General features: G+C 39.6%; 1 protein-coding gene across 1 annotated transcript in view; it reads right to left on the bottom strand.

The window, feature by feature from the left end:
* PLXNA2 (plexin A2) overlaps positions 1-20,492 on the bottom strand; it is a 311,859-nt gene that overhangs the window by 155,966 nt on the left and 135,401 nt on the right. Inside the window, 1 exon segment of the mRNA XM_051998464.1 lies at positions 18,702-18,836. Coding sequence (XP_051854424.1) covers positions 18,702-18,836 — 135 coding nt within the window.

Genomic DNA, 20,492 nt, shown 5'->3' with positions numbered 1-20,492 from the left:
GTTTTGAATCCTGTGGATAAGTTCATTTTCCTTGGCAGTATATTTTCCAGGGATTTACAGATTGATAACGAGGTTGGTGCTCACATTGCCAGAGCAAGCTCAGTGTTTCGGAGGCTCTAAAGGAAGGTGTGGGAGAGAAGAGATACCAAGCTGAAGGTCTACCGAGCCATTGTGCTGACCTCATTGTTGTATACCTGTGTAACCTGGGCAGTATACCAGCACTACGCCAAGAAATTGAATCACTTCCATTTGAAGTGTCGTAGGAAGAGTCTGAAGATCACCCAGAAGGATAAAATACCAGACACTAAACTGCCAATCATTCAAACTATACTGCAGAGAATGCAATTCCAAAGGACTGGCCAAATTATTCAAATGCCAAACATATGCTTGCCTAAAAGACTGTTTTATGGAGAACTCACACAGAAAACATTCACACAAGGTGGTCAGAAAAGGACTTACAAGGATACTCTTAAGGTGTCTTTTACAAACTTTGGAATTGATTGTACAAATGAGAGTCTCTAACACAGGACTGCCCAGCATGATGTGCCTGCATCAGAGAAGGCACTGCGTGTGCTCTACGACCAAAGCAAATTTGAAATAGCTCAAAAAAAGCTAAGATGTGCAAATTTAGAGAATCCACTCAAATGTTCATAGGGACTATTTATGTCCGACCTGTGGTAGAGCATTCCAGGCTCATATTGGTCTGATCAGCTACAATTGGATACTCTGTAATTCAAACCTACCATAATGATGTCATTTTGGTCCTCTTGGAGAACAAAGGACAACATCCAATCAACCAACCCCCTGTGAAAACCTTCCACATATTTAATGACTTAAGTTCTCTTCTCAGATCTCATTTTGGCATGGAACTTAGACTGGCTTCTCAGAGGCTCAGCCAGGAAGTGCAAGCTCCAGCAGGTCTGACCAATCTGGAAAGGATTGAGTGTTTACCTTCCAAGGTCCCTAGGGAAGTTTAGAGAGCCCCATCACTAGAGGCTAGCGCCAAATAATAGATATTTTTGGTTTCAGCAACTGATAAAGACTTTCTACTAAGGTGTGAAGGTGCCTTCATTGGTGAAGGATGTGCCCTTATCAATGGAACAAAAAATTAGCTATGATTTTTATAGGGCTTAAAGTTTTACAAAGTACCTATGTTATCTCATTTGATCCTTACTCCAGCCATATTATCTTCTATATTCCTGGTGAGGAAACTGAGGCAGAGGTTAAGTGACATATCATTGGTAAGTGTCTGAAGCTGGATTTGAATTCAGGTCTTCCTGACTCCATACTGCATCCTCTGTCCACTGTACCAGCTAGTCACATTTAACTTACTCATCTTTAGAATTGAGGCATATTTTGATAATAATAAAAAAAAATAAGCCAGTTGATCTGGGAGGGATTTTAGAGATCATATTGGGATTGACTTTTCTTTGCACTGGTCTCTATGCCATAACTCTTAGAGTTACACTAATGATTCTCATAGAAGAAACAGAGTGATTGAGACCTTTAAGAGTTGGTCAAAATACAACTCAAGCCATGTTGCAGGATAGAGACCAAATTTCCACCAGACCACAGAGTACGACCACAGAGTACAACCACAGGCTCTAGCTAGGTTTAAATTTTTTTTTTTTGTATTGGAATTTATGACATCAAGTCCAATCCCTCATTGTGCAAATGAGGAAATTAAGGCACAGATACAATAAGGTTTATACACATTGAGTAAATATCTGATGAAGGATTTGAACTCAGATCTTTCTCATTACAAGCCCAACATTCTATTCACTATAAATAATGCTACTGCAAAGAAATTATCACTTGAAAATTGTCGTGACAATATCATTTGGGATATCACCATGATTCTTGCAATATCTCCTTCACTGTAGTGTTGTAAGGATCCAATAAGATAATATATGCAAACTCTATGTAAATCTAAAGATCACGGGGCAAGTTACATAAACTTTAATAATAGATTGATTGCTAATTAATTACTCTTCTCTGATGACTACCACTTGGCTTGGTAGCAAGAACACTGTATTTGGAATCCTAGTTCCTGGCTTTGCTTAAGTATGACCTTAAACAACTTACTTCAGTTAAATTCAATTCAACAAGAATTTATTAAGCATCTACTGTGTGTGAGACACTGTAAATGGGCAGCATGAATACAAAGGTAAAAATGAAAACAATTCCTGCCTGTGAGGAGTTTTAAACTCTACTGGTGGGAAACAACATAAATTTAGATAAGCAAATACCAAATAAATACAAAGTCCTTGGGAAGGGCAGGAGCCATATAACAACTGGATGGGTGGGATGATCAGGGAAGGCCTTGAAAGTCTGAGCCTGAAAGGGAGGTAGAATTCTTAAGAGGGAAATAGGGCCAGGTGGTCTCTTCCAGCTTTAAATCCCACAATGCACCTGATGGGGAGTGATCTCTATCTGTTCCAAACTCATAGGACACTTTGGATTTTTATGTACTTTCCACAATATGTTTCATAGTCTCATTTTTTGTGCGTATGTTGCATCCCCTTTTGTAAGAGCCATTAGGGTTGCCCCCAAGTCTTACTTATCTATCTATCCCCAATACAATGCTCTGTACATAAATAGTCAATGAATAAATGTTCATGGAATTGACTTGCATTTATGGACACATCTGTTGTATAGAATTTTAAATTTAATACAGTTTGTTATAACCATAGCAGCAAGGAATGTTAGTGTGCCACCTGAGAAATGGAAATAAAATAGTCTCATTACAGAAAGGTAGAGTGCCATGAAAGAAATTTAGTTTAATTCAACAATCATTTATTAGGTGTCTAGTCATGTGCAGAGCACTAGGCTCTGGGGACCCAAAGACAAAACAAAACAATCCCTACTCTCAAGGAGCTTATGCTCCAGGGGGAGGAACCCCATGAACACATATTAAAATATATATGGGAGGGAGAACACAGGCTGAATATACTGGGAGGTTTGTTCACAACTGAATGGGGATTCCTAAGGGCACAATGGACTGGATCTGATAGGGTGGTTATGAGGGAGGAGAGAGGATGGAATGGGGGTCAGAGAAAGGAGTTTATGTCTTGATAGCCTACACTGAAGAACAGGGATTCTGAGTGAAGTCATAAAAGGGTAGGATGTCATATTCTTCATGGTAGCAAAGGTAATGTGGACTTGATGACCAAATCTTGAGAGATCAATGGGGGCTTTTTATTTTCAAAACATTTGCAAGAATAATTTTTCACCCCTGATCCTTGAAAAACCTTGTGTTCCAATTCTCCCTTTTTCCCTCACCCCCTCTCCTAGATGGCAAGTAATCCAATATATGTTAAACACGGTAAAAATATATGTAAATTCAACATAGGCATATGTATTTATACAATTATCTTGCTGCACAAGAAAAATTAGATCAATAAGGGAAAAAAAATGGGAAAGAAAATAAAATTCAAAAATGCTCACTTCTTGTAGTGCCCCAAATACATGGAACCAGATTAAAATGTAATTGGGAAATATTTAACAAAATGAACAAAAATACAATAGAATATAGATAATGGTCAGCGGATCTCCTTATTTTAGTGACCCCTATTTCTAGTTGAGTTTGACTCCACTGCATAATGTTGTGCTGGCTCTTCATTCACTCTGATGTTGAATAGGTTACTTAATGCAGGGCAGGAAAGTTTCAGGAAGGGCTTTGTTCTTCTTGGCCCAACTCACGTGGATTGGGAGAAAGTACTGGACTGGGAGTCAGAGGACCTGAGTTCTAATCCTGACAGTAGCAGTGCAAACTTGTCATTTTAAACCCCTGGATCTCAGGTACAAGTCTGAAGTTAAGAGGAATGAACTAGATGATAGAAAAGCCTCTTTTTGGCTTTCAAAGCCACTTGGCCCTTTCCAGTCTCCTTACACTTTATGTACTCAATGATTTATCAATGCTGGCCCTTGTAATGTTCCTCAAAGAGGACATTTCATCGCTGGCTGCCCTGATGGGCATCACTGTATCCTCCTGGCTTCCTTCAAGATTCAGCTCAAATCCCACCTTCTATAGGAGACCTCTCCCAGTCCTTCCTCCAACTTTTAGTGAATTATCTCTGATTATCTCCCATCTTGTATGTACGTCATTGTTCACATGTTCTCTCCCCTAACAGAAGGTTAGCTCCTTGAGGGCGAGAACTGTTTTTACTTTCTGTGTAAGCCAGATCTTAGCACAGTCTGTTCCATAGTAAGCACTTAATAAATGCTTATTGAATGATTAAGGTCTTTTCTAGCTCTACCATTCTATGATTCCAGTCTAATCCTATATATATCTGAATATACCAGTGATAAGCAAAACCCAATTGTCAAAGCATCTTAATCTCCTTTTGGAAAGATAATTAGAAAGCGGGAGTATTCTGGAGCCGGCTCTAATCAGCTTGTGAAAGCCTCTTGTTAAATTATTAGTATAATCATTTACATCTCAGAAATAGATGATCACTACAAAGTAGAGTTTCATTCAGGGCAACTAGGCAGTGAAATGGATAGAGAGCACTGGGCTTGGAACCAGGAAGATTCATCATCCTGAATTCAAATCTGGCTTTAGACACTTACTAGTTGGGGAACCCTGGGTGAACCACTTAACCCTGTTTGCCTCAGTTTCCTCACTGTTAAAGAAACTAGAGAAGGAAATGGCAAACTATTCCAGTATCTTTGCCAAGAAAACTCCAGATGGGGTCATAAGGAGGCAGACAGGACTGAACAACAACAAAAAGAGCTCAATTTATTGTTTTGTTGATCGTCTAGACTAAAGAAAGTGTTAATGATGCAGATTAAACTTTAAAGTGTGTGCATACTTTGTTTTTTTCTCAGAGCCTGGTGATTAAACATTTTAATATGTTAAACATAGAGCACACCTCTATATTGTTTTATAAACATTGCTTGAACTAAGTAGGAGTGGGGTACACGGCACAGGAAATGAAGTCATTCCCAGACTAAAGCTCTAATGAATGGAGGCTAATAATAATAATAATAAATAATAATAACTGGCATTTATATAGTACATTAAGGTTTGCAAAGTTCTTTACATCCATTACCTCATCAAGTCTCACAACACTTCTGTTAAAGAGTCACCTATGTAAAGATTTTTTTATCCTAGCCCCCAAATAGTTTAGCTTTTTCCTAATATGATTGAGTAAAAACTCAGTCCTATTGGAGTGGAAAAATTAATGTTGTGGGTTCTAGAACTTACTCTGCAACTAGCTAGATAACTTTAAACTCTTTCTGGACCTCAGTTTTCTTATCCGTAAAATTCATCTTTTGGTAACCAGAGTGAGGGTAACTCAAATATCCTTTGTCCTTCTATATACTCTTTCAGTCCAGGATTGCATTTGGCTTTTGATTCTTTCTTGACTTTGCCACCATAGTGTCCCTCCTTAGAACATCCTTCAACCACCTTAGACTCCTTCTCCCATTGCTGAGTTCCTTTTGAGGTTTTGGTGACAGGTCCCTTCCAGTTATGTTTCTGACCCTCTCAATATTTTGTTATCACAACTCAGCCATTTTCTTAGAGTGTGACATCCCACAGTCCCCTTTTATCATCGGCCCATTCCTTTTGAGTCTTCCATTTTGGAGATGGGCCAGGCCAACCATATTTAATTCCCTTCTCAGCTCTGCTTCTGACTCTCTAAGTCATGACATCTTGTCCCTTAATAGATCCCTTACTCCGCTCTCCCTTACTCCCTCCCTTACCTTTTAAGCTTCTTTTTATCCATTGTTATATCCCATTAGGATGTAATCTCTTTTAGGATAGAAACTATCTTTCTTTTTCTGATATTTCTATCCCCAGGGCTTAGTACAGTACCTGGCACATAGTAAGTGCTTAATAAATGCTTGTTGCCTGTCTGAATTATATGATTTTTAAGGCTCCTTCAAGATCTAAGATATTATGAATTCTCAATTCTCAGTCCTAAATTCAGGCATTTGGATTGCTGGCCTTCAGCACCAGCAGAGAAAAAGAGATCAAACTGCTTTCTGGGGATTAGGGAACGAGACTCCAGTCCTCTGCCCGCTAACAGAGATGAGGTTTTTTTGGCAGCAATCTCCTCCCCACCCCCCAAGTTTGGGCTTTGTGTTCAATCATCTCTTTCGAAAGTGAAAGATTTTAAAATAGGAGGCTGGAAACTGTTCTCTCTGGAAAGCATCAAGCCAGGCAACTGATGAATAGGGTGAGTTTGCGTTTCTCTTCCCTCTCACGAAAATATTTATTAAATTAAAAAAAAGCTCTGATGAGAATATTAATAGCAAGTGGATGACTTTGCTGCGTGCCAGTCTGTCTGTTCCCGGGGATGTAAGGAGTGTAATGGGGATGGGAGGAGGAAAGGGGGGAAAAAAAGGAAATCAGAGCCAAGGGGTAATCACTGAGTGAAGAGCTGTACCTGATAGAATCTCCCCCTTCCTCTCTCCCAGGAATCAGCATCTCCCCAAAGAGGGAAAGACTGTGATACCTCGGGATCCAAGAGCAGACTACGTTCCCAGGTCCTTAACCAGAAACACATGTGAAGCCAAGAATCCTATTGAAAGTGACGCATTGTAAAACAAAGTGTAGCCGAGAGTCCCTTATCCTCACTTCCCTAATCCAAAAACTCTGTAATTCCCTCCAAAAGACTCTTTGGCTCAGCCCCTTTCCCTGATTTTACCCCTCCCCCACTAGATTCCCCCCCACAACCCCCTTGGGGCTCAGCCAAGGCCTCCCTGGCCCAAGCTGCAGGGAGGTCTCATGTTACTGAAGCTTCATTCCTCTTGTAAAAATACACCCCGGCACGCTCTGCCTGCGTCCTGGGAAGCGTTATCGCTTGGACTAAACAAATGTGCAGAACCAAAATAATGGACTGAGATGTCAAAATAAATGAACAGAAGACATCTGGAAGAGTCGCCGCCTTCATCTCGTCTCCTCCACTTTGTTCCCTTCCTCCCCCTTTGTCCCCCCATTCTTTGGGTGCTCTGCCAGTTTCCCAATCCATTAGATCTGGCCAGAGGTAACAGACCTCCAATACTGGGGCAACAAACATGTTGTCCTTGGAAAGCTATTCTCCTTTTAGACCTAAGACCCAAGCTACAGAGTTTACTCAAGCCAAATTTGAAGCCCCACGATGAGCAAGAGAAGTAGTCAGTTTTTTGGTCTCAGGTCAGGGCCCTTTGTTGCTACTGCTGCCGAGGCAGTAAATTTGTAGGAAGAATTCATCTTATCACCACTTTGGATGTTTCTGAGAAACCGACTCTCCAAGAGCCGCAGAACCGGGTGGAAAGAATGTTGGCTCTGGAACTAAAGAATCTGGGATTCATTTTTATTATCTGTTTGTCCTTGGACAAGTGACTTAAGTCATCTGGAAAATGAGGGGGTTAACCTAGATTCCTCTGGAGTTACTTCTAGATTTAGATCTGATTTTTAAGTAGGCAAGGTCCTCCACAGGCCATTTTGTCTCTCCCCTTGCTCATCAGGATAGTTCTTGTACAATCCAGAACTGAGGGAAAGGAGAGAAGAGCAGGAGGAAGAGGAAGAGGAAGAGTTTTTTCTAATCCCAAAATCTTTAGAGAAGATTTTCACTCAGCCTTCTTCAGGATTCCACATTTTCTCTAAGATGCCAATTGTTTCTAATAGTTTCAGGCCATGACTTCTCTTTTTCTCCTCTTAGACAGTATATAGTTAAAATGCCAATCTCCTGGAAGGCAGGGTGATAGCAGGTTTGCAGGAGGTAAAGGGCAGTAAGAAAGCTAGAGCCTGCCTAATGGGTCAAAATAACAATGATGCCAGATTGGGTCTGCCCAGGAGAGGGTCTTCTGAATCAGCCTTTCATTGTGTGAGTGATTTCCCAGCAGTGAGAAGCCATCTCCCGATTCAGCTCCTCAAAGCCTCCTAAAAAATGTTCCCAGTTCCCTCAGAAATCTCCTTCCAGCCCCTACTTTGAGCAAACACTTTAGAGGCTAATGCCAGCTTTAGCAGAGCAGAAACCAACACCAAAGCTAATTAAGCTTCTTTGAGAACATTAGGGTCAAGTCTAGATGAAACCAAATTTTGATGTGAGATGCTCATACAGAAAAGGAACACTGGTGTCCCTGGAGCAATGAAACAGGGCATTAGCTTACAGAGAACAGATCATGGTATATAGTGTTTTCTTTGGGAAAACAGTAAGATTTCTTTTTGAGATTGGTGATACAAGCATCATTATCCCCATTTCTCAGAGGAGGAAACTGAGGCTTGAATGAACTGATTAACCCATAGTCCCACAGCTTATAAGTAGGACATGAATGTGAATAATAGATACGCTGAGATATGAACTCAGGTTTCTTGGTTTTAAGCCCCATTATATCATACTCTTGAAATAGTTATCACTTTAAGAGTTTAAATGGTTCTGTGTACCTCATAATTGTTTTACCTAATCCTACTTTTACCATCACCCTCTGTTTTAGTCCAATTCAGTATTTGTTGTCTAGCATTGCAGTCTGTTTCCTTTGGCCAGATCTAATGATTGGGAAGCTGGCAAGGCATCTATGCCAATTCAAGCTTGGATATTTGTATTATGATAAAGAAATAGGAGAAAATATCTGGTCCCCACAGGAGAGGGTAAAATATATAAGCTGATGTCATTTGAGACTCCTTAAAATATTGGTCTATGATCTTTTAAATTTTATTTATGTTTTGGTTTTTCATTTTATTTTATGTTTCCATTTTTATTTTATTTTTGTTTCTGTCTTTTATGTTTATCCCTAACAAGCTGTGATGCTCAAGATTCTTCTTCACCAATGACCAAGCACCAAGAGAGGCAAGAATGACTTACTTAGGAAAGAATTTTGGTAAGGAATCCTTAGTCAGGTCCAATATTCTGGGTTATTTTTCTCCTATTACCTGAATATCTTTCAGTGACCAACTCAAAAGTCACTCCTTTCACTCTAGGAATAGTTAACCTTAACTACTCACTGATTTTCCTCATATCTAAATTTCTATATTTTAAATGCAGAAACATCTAATTTAAGTTTCATGTAAAGCATGAATCTTCTCAACCATAGTCTTGCAAATGGTCGTCTAGTCATTTCTTGTATACTTCCAGTGATGAGAAATTTATTATCTCAATAGTCTCTCAGAACCCTGTCAACTTTAGTCCTATGATTCTATATGTATACATCCCCTTCTAGTTTTTTTTTTAAGAGAAATTCCTGTAAAGAAAATCATCCCCAGAGTTACATAGTGAATTATAGGACAAGTGAGGGTAGCTGGGAAGGAAAAAAGAAGCAAATTATTTGGAAGTTCTCAGTGTTAGTTTGGTTATTAAATCCTTCTGTTGTGCAGACATATAGTTAGAAAGAACTCAGGTCCATATATGGCATGGTAGGTGTGGGAATGGCAGGGGAAGGAGATTATTAGACACCAATTGTCTGATAATAGAATCTTCGTTTTTCCTATTTCTAGATTCATTTTACCCAGAAAGACCAAGAGCAGCAATATCTCTTTAGAGACCCTCTTAAGATGAATCTCATGTCCAATCAAACCTGAAGTTTGATCAGGACTTAGCAACCTTCTCCCTGAGGCTAGTTGCTGAGCTGGATTCAGGGTCCAACACCAGGTTGAAGCTGCTTTCATGCACATTGGGGGGGATTGGGACTGTTTAGTCTGCTGGGCACATTCCTGGATTTCTAAAATAAATAGCAGATTATGAGCGGCTCAGCCTCACACTGCCATCTAGCCAAGCTGGAGGCCTTTGAGTGGTCCTTAGGGATGGAGCAGTGGGGCTGCAGGAGAGAGTGTGATTGTCAGGGTGTGGGCTACTCTGCATGTCTGTCTCCATTCATGTCATTGTTTAGGGATGGGGCGCCTGGAAACTCACTCTGACAAGCTAGTGGATTTGTAAGTGGGAGAAAACATCTGGCCTTTGAGGGGAAAGGAGACAGACTCTTTAAGGTTTCTCTGGGAAGATATAACAATGAGAAAAGGAGATCAGTGGAGAGAATCCCTTGTAGTCATTTCCCCTTAGACATTTCAATTCCTGTGTAGCCTGCCAAGGGCCAAATTGACAATATCTCCACCTGTCCCGTGGTTCCATCCCAATGGCAAGAAGAAAGAGACTCCTGTGGTTCCCTTTTCCCCATTTCACCCTTCGCTGGATCATTTTATGCCTCTATTCCCATTGCTAATTTAAACTAATTAAAGTATAAAATAGGATAATTGTTTCCATCCCCACAATCTTTCCCCACCAGTCCTGGTGGTGAGTTATATCCCTTCTTAGGGAGTGGTTGGCCCTGACAAGTTGGATGGAAATGGGATATTAGGTTTCCTTTAGGCCTGCTGTTTGGTCTTCACTTGGCCAATGGCCTGATTTTCATTGGACCTGTTGTCTGCCTTCCACGAGGCTCTGGAGATCTGGGCGGCACTGAATTTTACTAACATCTGTTGATTCATTGCTCCTGGTTCTAGGGAGAATGGCCTATCTAGGTAGGAGACTGGCATCCTGTCAATGGTACACCTGGCCAATTAGATGGATGGGGAATTAGTTCCCAATCCCTTCCTTTCTCTCCTACCCCCAACATATTTGTCTTGTGTCCATTAATGGTACATTAACATTGACTTGTTGGGCAATGGAACTAACTACTTGACACTTCTTACTAAGATCCATTTCCAAATTACTTTTAATTGACTCAAAAGAAAAACAAAGGGAGAAAAAAGGAAGATTATGCTGGATTACTGTAGATCTATGGGGACAAGGCAGCATCCATGTTCTGTTCTCTCTGGACCTTTTCTCTGTACACATGGACTTAAGAATCTTACAAAGTAGTTGATTAGAGGGATAGAAACTGTTTTCTGCATTGGCTCCATAGTCTAGGAGATAAGACATAAGGTCTGCATCATTGCTGAAACACTGACCTACTTAATGTGCCGTTTCTAAAATCTCTTGTCATATCAGAGCTTTCCCAGAATCTTAGAGTCTTCCAGAGGTTATTTCACCCAGGCCCCTACCCTCTAATCTTAGCCCCAAATAATAAGGGCTTTAAAATTCTTTCAAGGAAAGAAATGTACAGATTTCCTCAGCCACCAGTAGCTCATAATTCAGTAAATTCTTCTTCTGGTCTAATTGATGTATTTGTAGTCTATATCCATTTCTTATTGTTCAGCTCTTTGTGAGAATATAGTCTGTATACTGTATGTTATTATTGTTCAGTCATCAAATCAACTCTTCATGACCCCATGGACCATACTATGAGATATAAGATACTGGAGTAGTTTGCCATTTCCCTCTCCAGTGGATTTAGGCAAACAAAGGTTAAGTGACCTGCTTAGGGTCACACAGCCAATAAGTGTTAGAGACTAGATTTGAACTCATGTCTTTCTGATTCCAGACTCTGTACAGTATTTACTGAACCCCCTAGGTGCTTCCAGGTAGTATGTGTGTGTGTGTGTGTGTGTGTGTGTACATATCTACATGTATACATACATACATATAAATTCATATATGTGTATGTGTGTGTATATATCTATATATATCAACATATACATTTTTATACTATAATATATAATAATATTATAATTAGATAAGAAATAGTTTTATATATTCACTATATATATAAATATAATTAAATAATAAATAAATCATTTAGAACAGGAAAGAATTTTGGAGATTATCCAATGTAATCCATTCAATTCAATCCAATAAATACTTGTAAAGCAGCTATTGGCTATAAGGACAGGGCTAGGTACAACAGGAGATACAGTTAATAAAATCTGAACCCTGCTCTCATAGAACTTATGGGTGTATGTGTGTATATATACACACACACATATACACATGTATATACATAGATACACATATTTATGTGTATCAATAGGTGGTATATGCTACCTACATTAATAGCTATAATAGAATAAGTGCATAAGAGAGTTTTAACTTAAGTATTATATGTGGTCCAAGCCCTAGCTTTTTAAACTTTGGTTTGAGACCCCACATGGGGCCTTGTAATTGAATCTTTGGGGCCCATGAAATTATGATTTATCATCAGCAGATGTTTGATTTATATACCTATTTTATATACATATATACCTGGGGTCACATAAAAATTTCTTGGGTGAAAAGGGGTCCCCAGTGGAAAATGTTTAAGAAATCCTGGTCCAAGGTATGGGGGTGTCTCCAGGCACATACACTCTCTCTCTGTATATATACGTATACATACATACACACATATATACATATACTAAATATATCTGTATATATGTATAAAAATAATATGTGTATATAATATATAATGTATATATAATATGTGTGTATATATATATACTGACTTTAGAGATCAGAAAGAGCCCTCAGGAAGAGGAGGCATGGGGACTTTGAAGGATGGATAGAAATTTAATAGGCAAGGGTGAAGAGGAAAGGAAAATATTGCTGACATGAGGAAAACCCTGAGTGAAGGTAGAGAGGTAAGAAGGTGAAGGAAGCATGAGGGGCAGAGAGTATATATATATTTGGCTAGGGCAGAAAGTCTATAGAGAGGAACATTTTGAGTGAAAACTGGAAAGTGGAAATTTTGAGTCTGCACTTTTCTCAGGAGCTAGTAGGGAGCCGTAGGAGCTTTTTGGGAAGAGAGATGTGATTGTATTTAAGTATAAGGTACGTAAGTTTGTCCTTGATGTGAAGGATGCTTTTATAGGCAAGAAAACTGAATCTCAGAAAATTTAAATAGGTTGTTTGGGATCACAGTTAGTGCTGAGGGCTCTATGGAGCCCAGGATTCCTGAATGCTTCATATCATCAATGCTCTTTCTTCATCATGTTGATTATTTTTTCCTATCTAATAATTCCTTGTATACCCCTAAACAGGTTTTTCCAGGAGAACTGTCAGACAAAGTTGCCTTGTATTTTTCATTGTTTCCCCTGAGAGCCTCAGCTTTCTGGGGATGTTCCCCGTGCTCACAATGTCACAAAGGCCCTCAGACAGATGGGCCTTGAGCTGTTTTTGGCTTTCATCCCTGATCTGGACCCCTTATTAAATCAGTGGGCACCTGTTTCTACAAATTTTACAGCTTTTCAGGTGCTCCTCTGCAAATCCCCCTGGGAACTTCCTCTCTCTGGAATACAGCTCCCCCTGGCAGAGGGAACCCCTCTTCACCCCACATATATCTACAGTCAGCTCTGTGGCATTATACCTACAGTCCTGTCATGGCTGGTCATGGTCTTTCTGTAACTGTTATTGCACTCAGAGCTGGAGAGCTGAGGGAAGAGATGCAGTTAAAGATAAAAGGGTGTTTGCAATTTGAGGCAATCTGTGACAGGAAAAATACTTCTGGAAACAAGGCCATTTATCCCTCAAAAGTCTTTATGCTCATTGAGTCTTTCTCATTTCATCTATTACCATCCCCTGCCCAATTCATGAGTCTATGGTTTGCCAACCATTTTCAAAAGCCATCCATCCACAAATAAATCAAACCAGAAAAAAAGATTTAAAGACAAAAACATTCATGGCAACTTCTAATCCATTCAATTTGTCGACCATTTATTAAGACTCTGTGCCAGTCATCTAGGACAAAAAAGTCAAAACAAAAACCAGTTTTTATTCTCAAGAAGTTTACATTCTTCATTTCTTAGGGCTCCATCCAGAATGCCAAGCTTCAAGTCAGAAAAAGGCCTAGTTTTTGAATTGTGGCTGTTACATTTGTTAGCTGTGAGACCTTGAGCAAGACAAGTCACTTGTCCTCTCAAGCCTCAGTCTGCTAGTCTATAAAATGTGGATAATACTTCTTTCAGTGCCTACCCTCACACATCCATTGTGACTAAAGTGTTTTATAAAACTTCAAAATGCTATATACAAGTGAATTATTATTATCATTATTATTTTCTGTTTTTCCACATCCTATGGCTAAGAAAGGCTGAACCAAACCATAAGTTATCTTCCCTGACTTCAGCCAGACTCATTCTCATGAAAATTAAATAGAAAATAGAGACTGAGGAGATAGAATTACCTTTGGGCCTGCTAGCTGCCATATTTAAGTTGTGAACCAGTGAGCCAATGAGTATTTCTACAGCTATTTTAGTTACTCTAGAAAAATCTTATTTTTCTTTCTTTTCTGTTTCAACTTTTTTTCTTGCTGATTTTTTTTTGAGGTAGTAAATAGGGAAAGAGTTGAGGTGCTAGAGGATAGGATACTATTTCCTGTTATTTCTCTGTATTGAATTTGTAGTTTCTCCATCAGGAGAGCTCAATTCTAGGGCATGGCTTTAGCATGAATGATCCTGCTAAACTTGGAGCTCCTTTTAGCTCAGAACTCCCAGGCACCCAATGATTGGGAAGTTAGATTGCTTCATTCTTATCACATCACCTTCCTTCACAAGTTGAATTAGTAACCTTCAAGTAGGTCCTTTGACCCCATCTTCCCCAAGTGGAATGGGTTCCCTATCTTCCCACAAACATTTCAAAGGATTATAATAGCTTACATAGCTATGTGACGCTTTAAGATGACAACATAAGTCAAACTTTACAGAATAGGAAAGTGAGATCCAGGTAGGGTAAATTCCCCAAGTTACACAGTTGAGATATATTAAGTTAGGCTCTAAACTCAGATCTCACTTCATTTCAGGTCCAGAGTTTTTTTTACTATAACAAAAGGAATTTAGAACTGAAAGGGATTTTATTAAAAATATATATTATTCCCATTTTACAGATTAGGAAACTGAGATCTGGAGGATCATATAGCTAGTTAGGGTAAATTGTTTTTTACTGATAGCCATTTGAGATCAGGGAGTCAAGAGAATAAAAGCACAGTTGGGGGCCAGGGGTGAAGAAGGATAACTTTGATAAATGAAATCTGGCTTAAAGGTAGGATGTTACTAGTAGCAGCAGCAGGTGAGATCTGAATAGAGGTCTTTCTATAGTTATATCCAATATATCACAATATCTTAGAAAACACCTAAAAGAATTAATGGGGAGCTGGCTGATAGTCTAATGTAGGACTTCTTCCTCATTCTATCTGCATTTTAAAAGGAGTCCAGCTCACAGGCACGTTGTCCCAGCCTCAACCTCATTCTGTGACTGCCATTCCAAAACTCTGCACAGACTACTATAACTTCTCCTCTTGCCTTTCCTGATCCTTCCATCTGGAAGGGAGCTCTTCCTCCTCAAATTTGCCTATAGTATATTGTCTATATTTCTTGCCTTCTTGAATATGTTATATTCACTCCTTTGGACTGTGACTTTCTTGAAGATAGGGCTTGTCTTTAAAAAACAAACAAACTTTGTAAATCCCCAACCTAGTATATCATCTTGTACACTTTAAAAATTATTGTTGTTCAATTGTTTCAGTCATGTTCTATTCTTTGTGACCCCATCTGGGATCTTCTAGGCAAAGATATTAAACTACTTTGCCATGTTCATCTCCAGCTCATTTTACAGAAGAGAAAACTAAGGCAAACATAAGTGACTTGGCCAGGGTCACACAGCTAGGAAATGTCTGAGATTGGATTTGAACTCAGGAATGTGTCTTGCTTTTTCCAAATAAAGTGCTCTAAATACTATTTTATCACCTAGCTGCCTCTATCTTGTATCTGTTTGTTAAATGATATAGAGGAAAAAGTACTAGATTTGGAATCAAAAGACTTTCTTTTGCTACCTAAAACTATGTGATCTTAGGCAAATAGTTTTCTTTTAACTTCAGTTTACTAATAAGAGGCATTTGGAATTTTTGTCCTCTAAGGTTCTAAATTTATAATGCTATGAAATGAATGAACGAATGAATGTAAATACTCAAGGGTATTTATATTTTAAAAGTAACCAGAATAAAATAAATCGAAAGGAATTCATCAATTCTGGGTTTAGAAGGTCATAGGTGAATTATTTGGGAAATAGGCTGACTTTCCCAATAGCTTTCAAGTTATACTATAGATATGATCTACTTACAAGAAAAAATAGCTCTGACTCTAAATTCGGAACCTGTAAAGTTTGGCAAGCTTGGGTACACAGGGCCACTATCCACCTGGAACTGGTCCTCTTCCAGAGAAAGGGCCACATGAAAGTGATAAAAGGAACAGGAGGAGCCAAGTGGATTTTCATGCTGTTTGCATGTGTTCCACATATGGTGTGTGCCGTCTGTTCCTAGGCAATGTTTAAGTTAAAATTCTGTCTCCGTTCTCTGGATGTACCACATCCCCATCTAGTTCTCCCTTGCTCCTTCTCACCCATCAATTTACACTTGATTCGTGTCCTCTATATCTGGAGTGAAGGAGAGCTGGGGACATTCTAATGGCTCAGGGCAAGTCAGGAGAGATGGAGGGATACCAGCAGTGTTGGCAGAGCCAATTTGGAAGTGTCAATTAAGAATCAACCCACAGTTCTTTTCTGGCATCTTCTGATGTCTTGTCAGGGACCCCAAATTTAGACTTGGATTTATCACTATGTCCTCTTGAAGGAAAGCAACAGGGTGTGTGTGGGAAAACACAGTGGGCTGAGGACCAAGAGAGCCTTGTTTTAATGCATGGCTCTCCATTTAAGCAGCTCCATTTAAGGGACCAGCAGCAAGTTACCTTACTTCTTAGAGGTTCAGTTTCCTCCTCTCTAAAATGGGGGGAAAAGACAAAATGATACTGATACTGAAGGTCTCCACTAACGTTAAAAACCCAAGTCTCTTCTAAAACCTTGGAGTCCTACTTGGAATAGCTTTGTTTGCATTTTCTTCTCTTAAATACTCATATGGTACCTATTGGCCAGTTAGGTGGTACAATGGACAGAACATCAGCATTGGAGTCAGGAAGACTCATCTCCTTGTATTCAAATCTTGTCTCTGACACTTACTGGTTGTGTGACCTTGGGCAAGTCACAACCCTTTTTGTCTCAGTCTCCCCATCTGCAAAAAAATAGCTGGAGAAGAATATGGGCAAATCATTACAATGTCTTTGCCAAGAAAATTCCAAGTCAGATGTGACTGAACCAACCAACAAAACTACTTAATATTGTGCTGCTTGAATGGCTGTTGCCCAATAATGTTGGTTAAACAAAAGACAGAATTGATCCTTTTTCATTTTCTTAAAGTTAATTTAATTTTACAAAATTTTCCTTTCCCTACCATCAGTCACATATGATCCTTGAGAAAACTATGGCCAGTCTTTTCCCCCTTTCCTTCTCCAATGTTTTCCCTCTATTTGGCTAAAAACTGACAAAAGTTTTTTCTTTCTTTCTGTATTTGGATTCTCCCTGGTTATGAAAGATCAGAACTAGGATATTCCAGTCTTTACCATCTAATGGGAATATGAATGTTTCATCAGGATATGTGGGAAGCTGAAGTACAGATAGTTGGCCAATATGATACAGTAGAAACAGCAATGATTTTGAAGTTAGAGGACTTGGATTCAAATTCCACTTTTACTACATGCGTGATCCCAGGTAAATAATCAAATAATTTCTCTGGGTTTCATTTTCCATTTAGAAGAGGAGGAGATTGGACTGGATCCATCCTGAAGTTGCTTCTAATTTTAGCTCTAGATCTAATTTCAGGGAAATTGGGTGCTGAATTTGGAACTGGGAAGATGCAAGTTCAAATACAGTCTCAGACTAGCTGTGTGATCCTGAATTCAAATCCAGCCTCGGACCCTTACTAGATTATGTGATCCTGGGCAAGTCACTAACCTATGACTACCTCAATAAAATGAAGATTATAATAGCATCTACCTCCTGGGATTGTTGTTCAAGAAAAAATAAGATGATCTTATAAAGCAAGTTGCAAACCTTAAAGAACTGTTTAAATGCTACATCTTATTATATCTATGGCCCTATGAACAAATTTAATGCCATGAGATTTTCTTAAAGCCTCACAGCAGACTGCATAAGCCCAGACTCCTCCTCTCCCAGGCATGACCTCATCCTCTCACAGCTGGCTGGGTTTTTATGCAAGTGTGAGCTAAGATGTAGATTTCTTCTCTCCCTCCTGATTCCTCGCTTGGGTTGGTCCCTTACAAGATTGGTCCAAGCACCAAGGTCTGGATTATTTACACCTTGTTGGCTCCCTAGAGCAGCAGACTCTGCTGGCCCACAGGTCATAAATCTACCTCCTAATCACACCAAGATGCTCTGTGCAGTCTGGCCTGTTCTTGTGGGGCAGTTTATCATATTCAGAGATGCAGAGCTATGGCTGGGGCAGCAGGCATCCAGGAAGTAGCTGGCCCCCAAATGTCTCTCTCTAATTCCCTTTGAAAGACCAAGACTGCACAGGAGAGAAGAGCCAGGTGGTGGGGTGTACAAAGCCCCAGGCTTGTAGGCAGAGGACTTGCCTTTCAGTTCTAATTACTACAGAACAGCTATGTGGCTGTGCACCAGGTATTTCTCTCATCTGAATCTCTACTTCATTATGGGGATATTCATAGAGGAAGCCCAGTATATTGGAAATAGAATCAATTTTGGAGTCAGGAAAACCCGGGGCCAAATCCTGTCTGATAGATATTAAGTTATGACCACAGCCAAGCCAGTTAACATCTTGATGCCCTAGCTTCCACTCTGATAGTAGAAGTTCCAGAGGAATTGTTGATATTCATAAGTAGATGGCGTTTCTGCACCATGAATGCAAGACATGCACTGATAATATCAGCACCCAAGTAACCTGATCTCAGTTTTCCCTCTGGATTTCAATGTGGTAAAGCCCATTGATCTTTATGAACAAACCACAATCTCTGCACAGGGGCTTCCGTCATTGTTTCTAGGTAGCCTTGGGATGTCAGCACTCACCTGTCTCTCTGACATGACATACAGGTAACGCTGGTCAATGGAGAAGGCCATGTCTCGGAGGATGGGACTCCCATCTTTGAGAATGGAGACCATTTCATACTGAACTCCTCCATGGGGAGGGCCATCTGCCCGAATCTGAAAGAGAATCAGAGGTGTCTTCAGCATCTCTATAAAACCTTCTCCCATAGCAATTTATTCATGCTTCTCATGAAATCCATCTTGTTTGACTCTTATTTATATATAGAATCCCCCCTACTAGATTCTACATGCTAGGATCTCAGGAACCAAGTCTGTTTCATCTTCATATCTCCTAGCACTTAGCATAATGTCTTTGCATACATTAAACCTTAGCAAATCTTTGTTGAATAGAACTGAATTGAACTGAATTTATTCCTAACCTCCTTTGGAAGGGAAACCATTCATTTCTCTTCCAGAATCTTGTCCTACCCCACCCTATACAAAAGAAGATGAAGAAATTACTTGGTATAGAGGACAAGCACTAGTACTCAAAGGATCCAGGTTCAAATACTGGTTTTATGACTTATAAGTTGCATGTACACTTACTTCTCTCTGGGGCTCAGGTTCCTTTACTTCAAAAATAAATGAGTTGATTCTTAATTTCCATGATCTCAAAGATAGACTAAAATGTTCCCCAGCTACTAGGGGATGGGGAGAGATGAATGTTTTTAGGCTCAGTTTTCTCATCTCTAAAATGGGAACAATAATAGCATCTACACCACAGCTGGTGAGGATCAAATTTAAGATTACACATGTAAAGTGCTTTATAATAAATCTTAAGGCCAATCTATAAATGCTAGCTCTTATGGATGTGTCCCTAAGATTGGATTGGCTCACCAAAGTGGTTCTGTTTTCTACAAGTCTGCATTTGTTGGACATGTGAATCTGATCTCTCTAGCCCTGTAGGTGTATTTGTACATTCCTGCCAGCTATGTTTTAGCCAGCATGCACAATGCATATATTTATGGCTCTCTGCTTGCCCGGGCATGTTGGCTACAAGATGGTGACATTCAGGGGGTGTTGCTATATTTGGAAGGGAAATGAGGACAGCTCCTGGAACCCAATAGTAGAGAGAGGGAGAGAGGTTTCATTTTGGTGGTCATTTAGACAGGTTGATTTAAGGGAGCCTGGGAAGTTTCACATTCCACCCCAAAGTATTTCCCCAACTCAGGCCTGTCATTGATGTCTATAATTCCATCATTAGATATTCATTCCCTTGAGTAAAGGCATTGACCCTTATAAAAATACAAATAGTGGAGAGATGTTTATCCACTATTAGTCAATAGAATGTTCATTTATTAGATCCTTTCAATTCTGAAGGCTGGATGAGAACTGAGAGCTGAAAGCAGTTTTTGATAGGAAGAGATAATCACCATTAAGCACCTTCTGCCTGCTTGGGAAAGACACAGTCCAGTCTGATTTCTGCCTACCTTTCTAAACTTTCTGCTTGTTACTCCCTTTCACATGTTCTTATTTTCCAAGTAAACTGGCCCACTAGCCCTTCCCCATGTATGGCATTTCAGCTTCTGTTTCCTTGCCTTTGTTGAGGCTCCTAAGCCCCATCTTCACTTTGAAGAATTCCTAGCTTCTTTTAAAGCTTAGTGCAGGGGCTATATTTAATAGGAGGCCATTCTTGATTTTTACTAACTGCTACTGTGTCCTTGCCCTATTCCGAAGATCCTGTAAAATACACTTGAAAACTACTTCCCCACCCCAATTGAAAGCAAATTTCCTGAAGGGTTAGAAGTGTTTGGTCCATAGTAATCAATCAAT

This window comes from Antechinus flavipes, chromosome 4 (assembly GCF_016432865.1).
Source record: "Antechinus flavipes isolate AdamAnt ecotype Samford, QLD, Australia chromosome 4, AdamAnt_v2, whole genome shotgun sequence".
In the NCBI taxonomy this organism is placed as follows: Eukaryota; Metazoa; Chordata; class Mammalia; order Dasyuromorphia; family Dasyuridae; genus Antechinus; species Antechinus flavipes.
The sequence above is the reverse complement of the archived record's forward strand: the minus strand, read 5'-3'. Positions and strand labels throughout refer to the sequence as shown.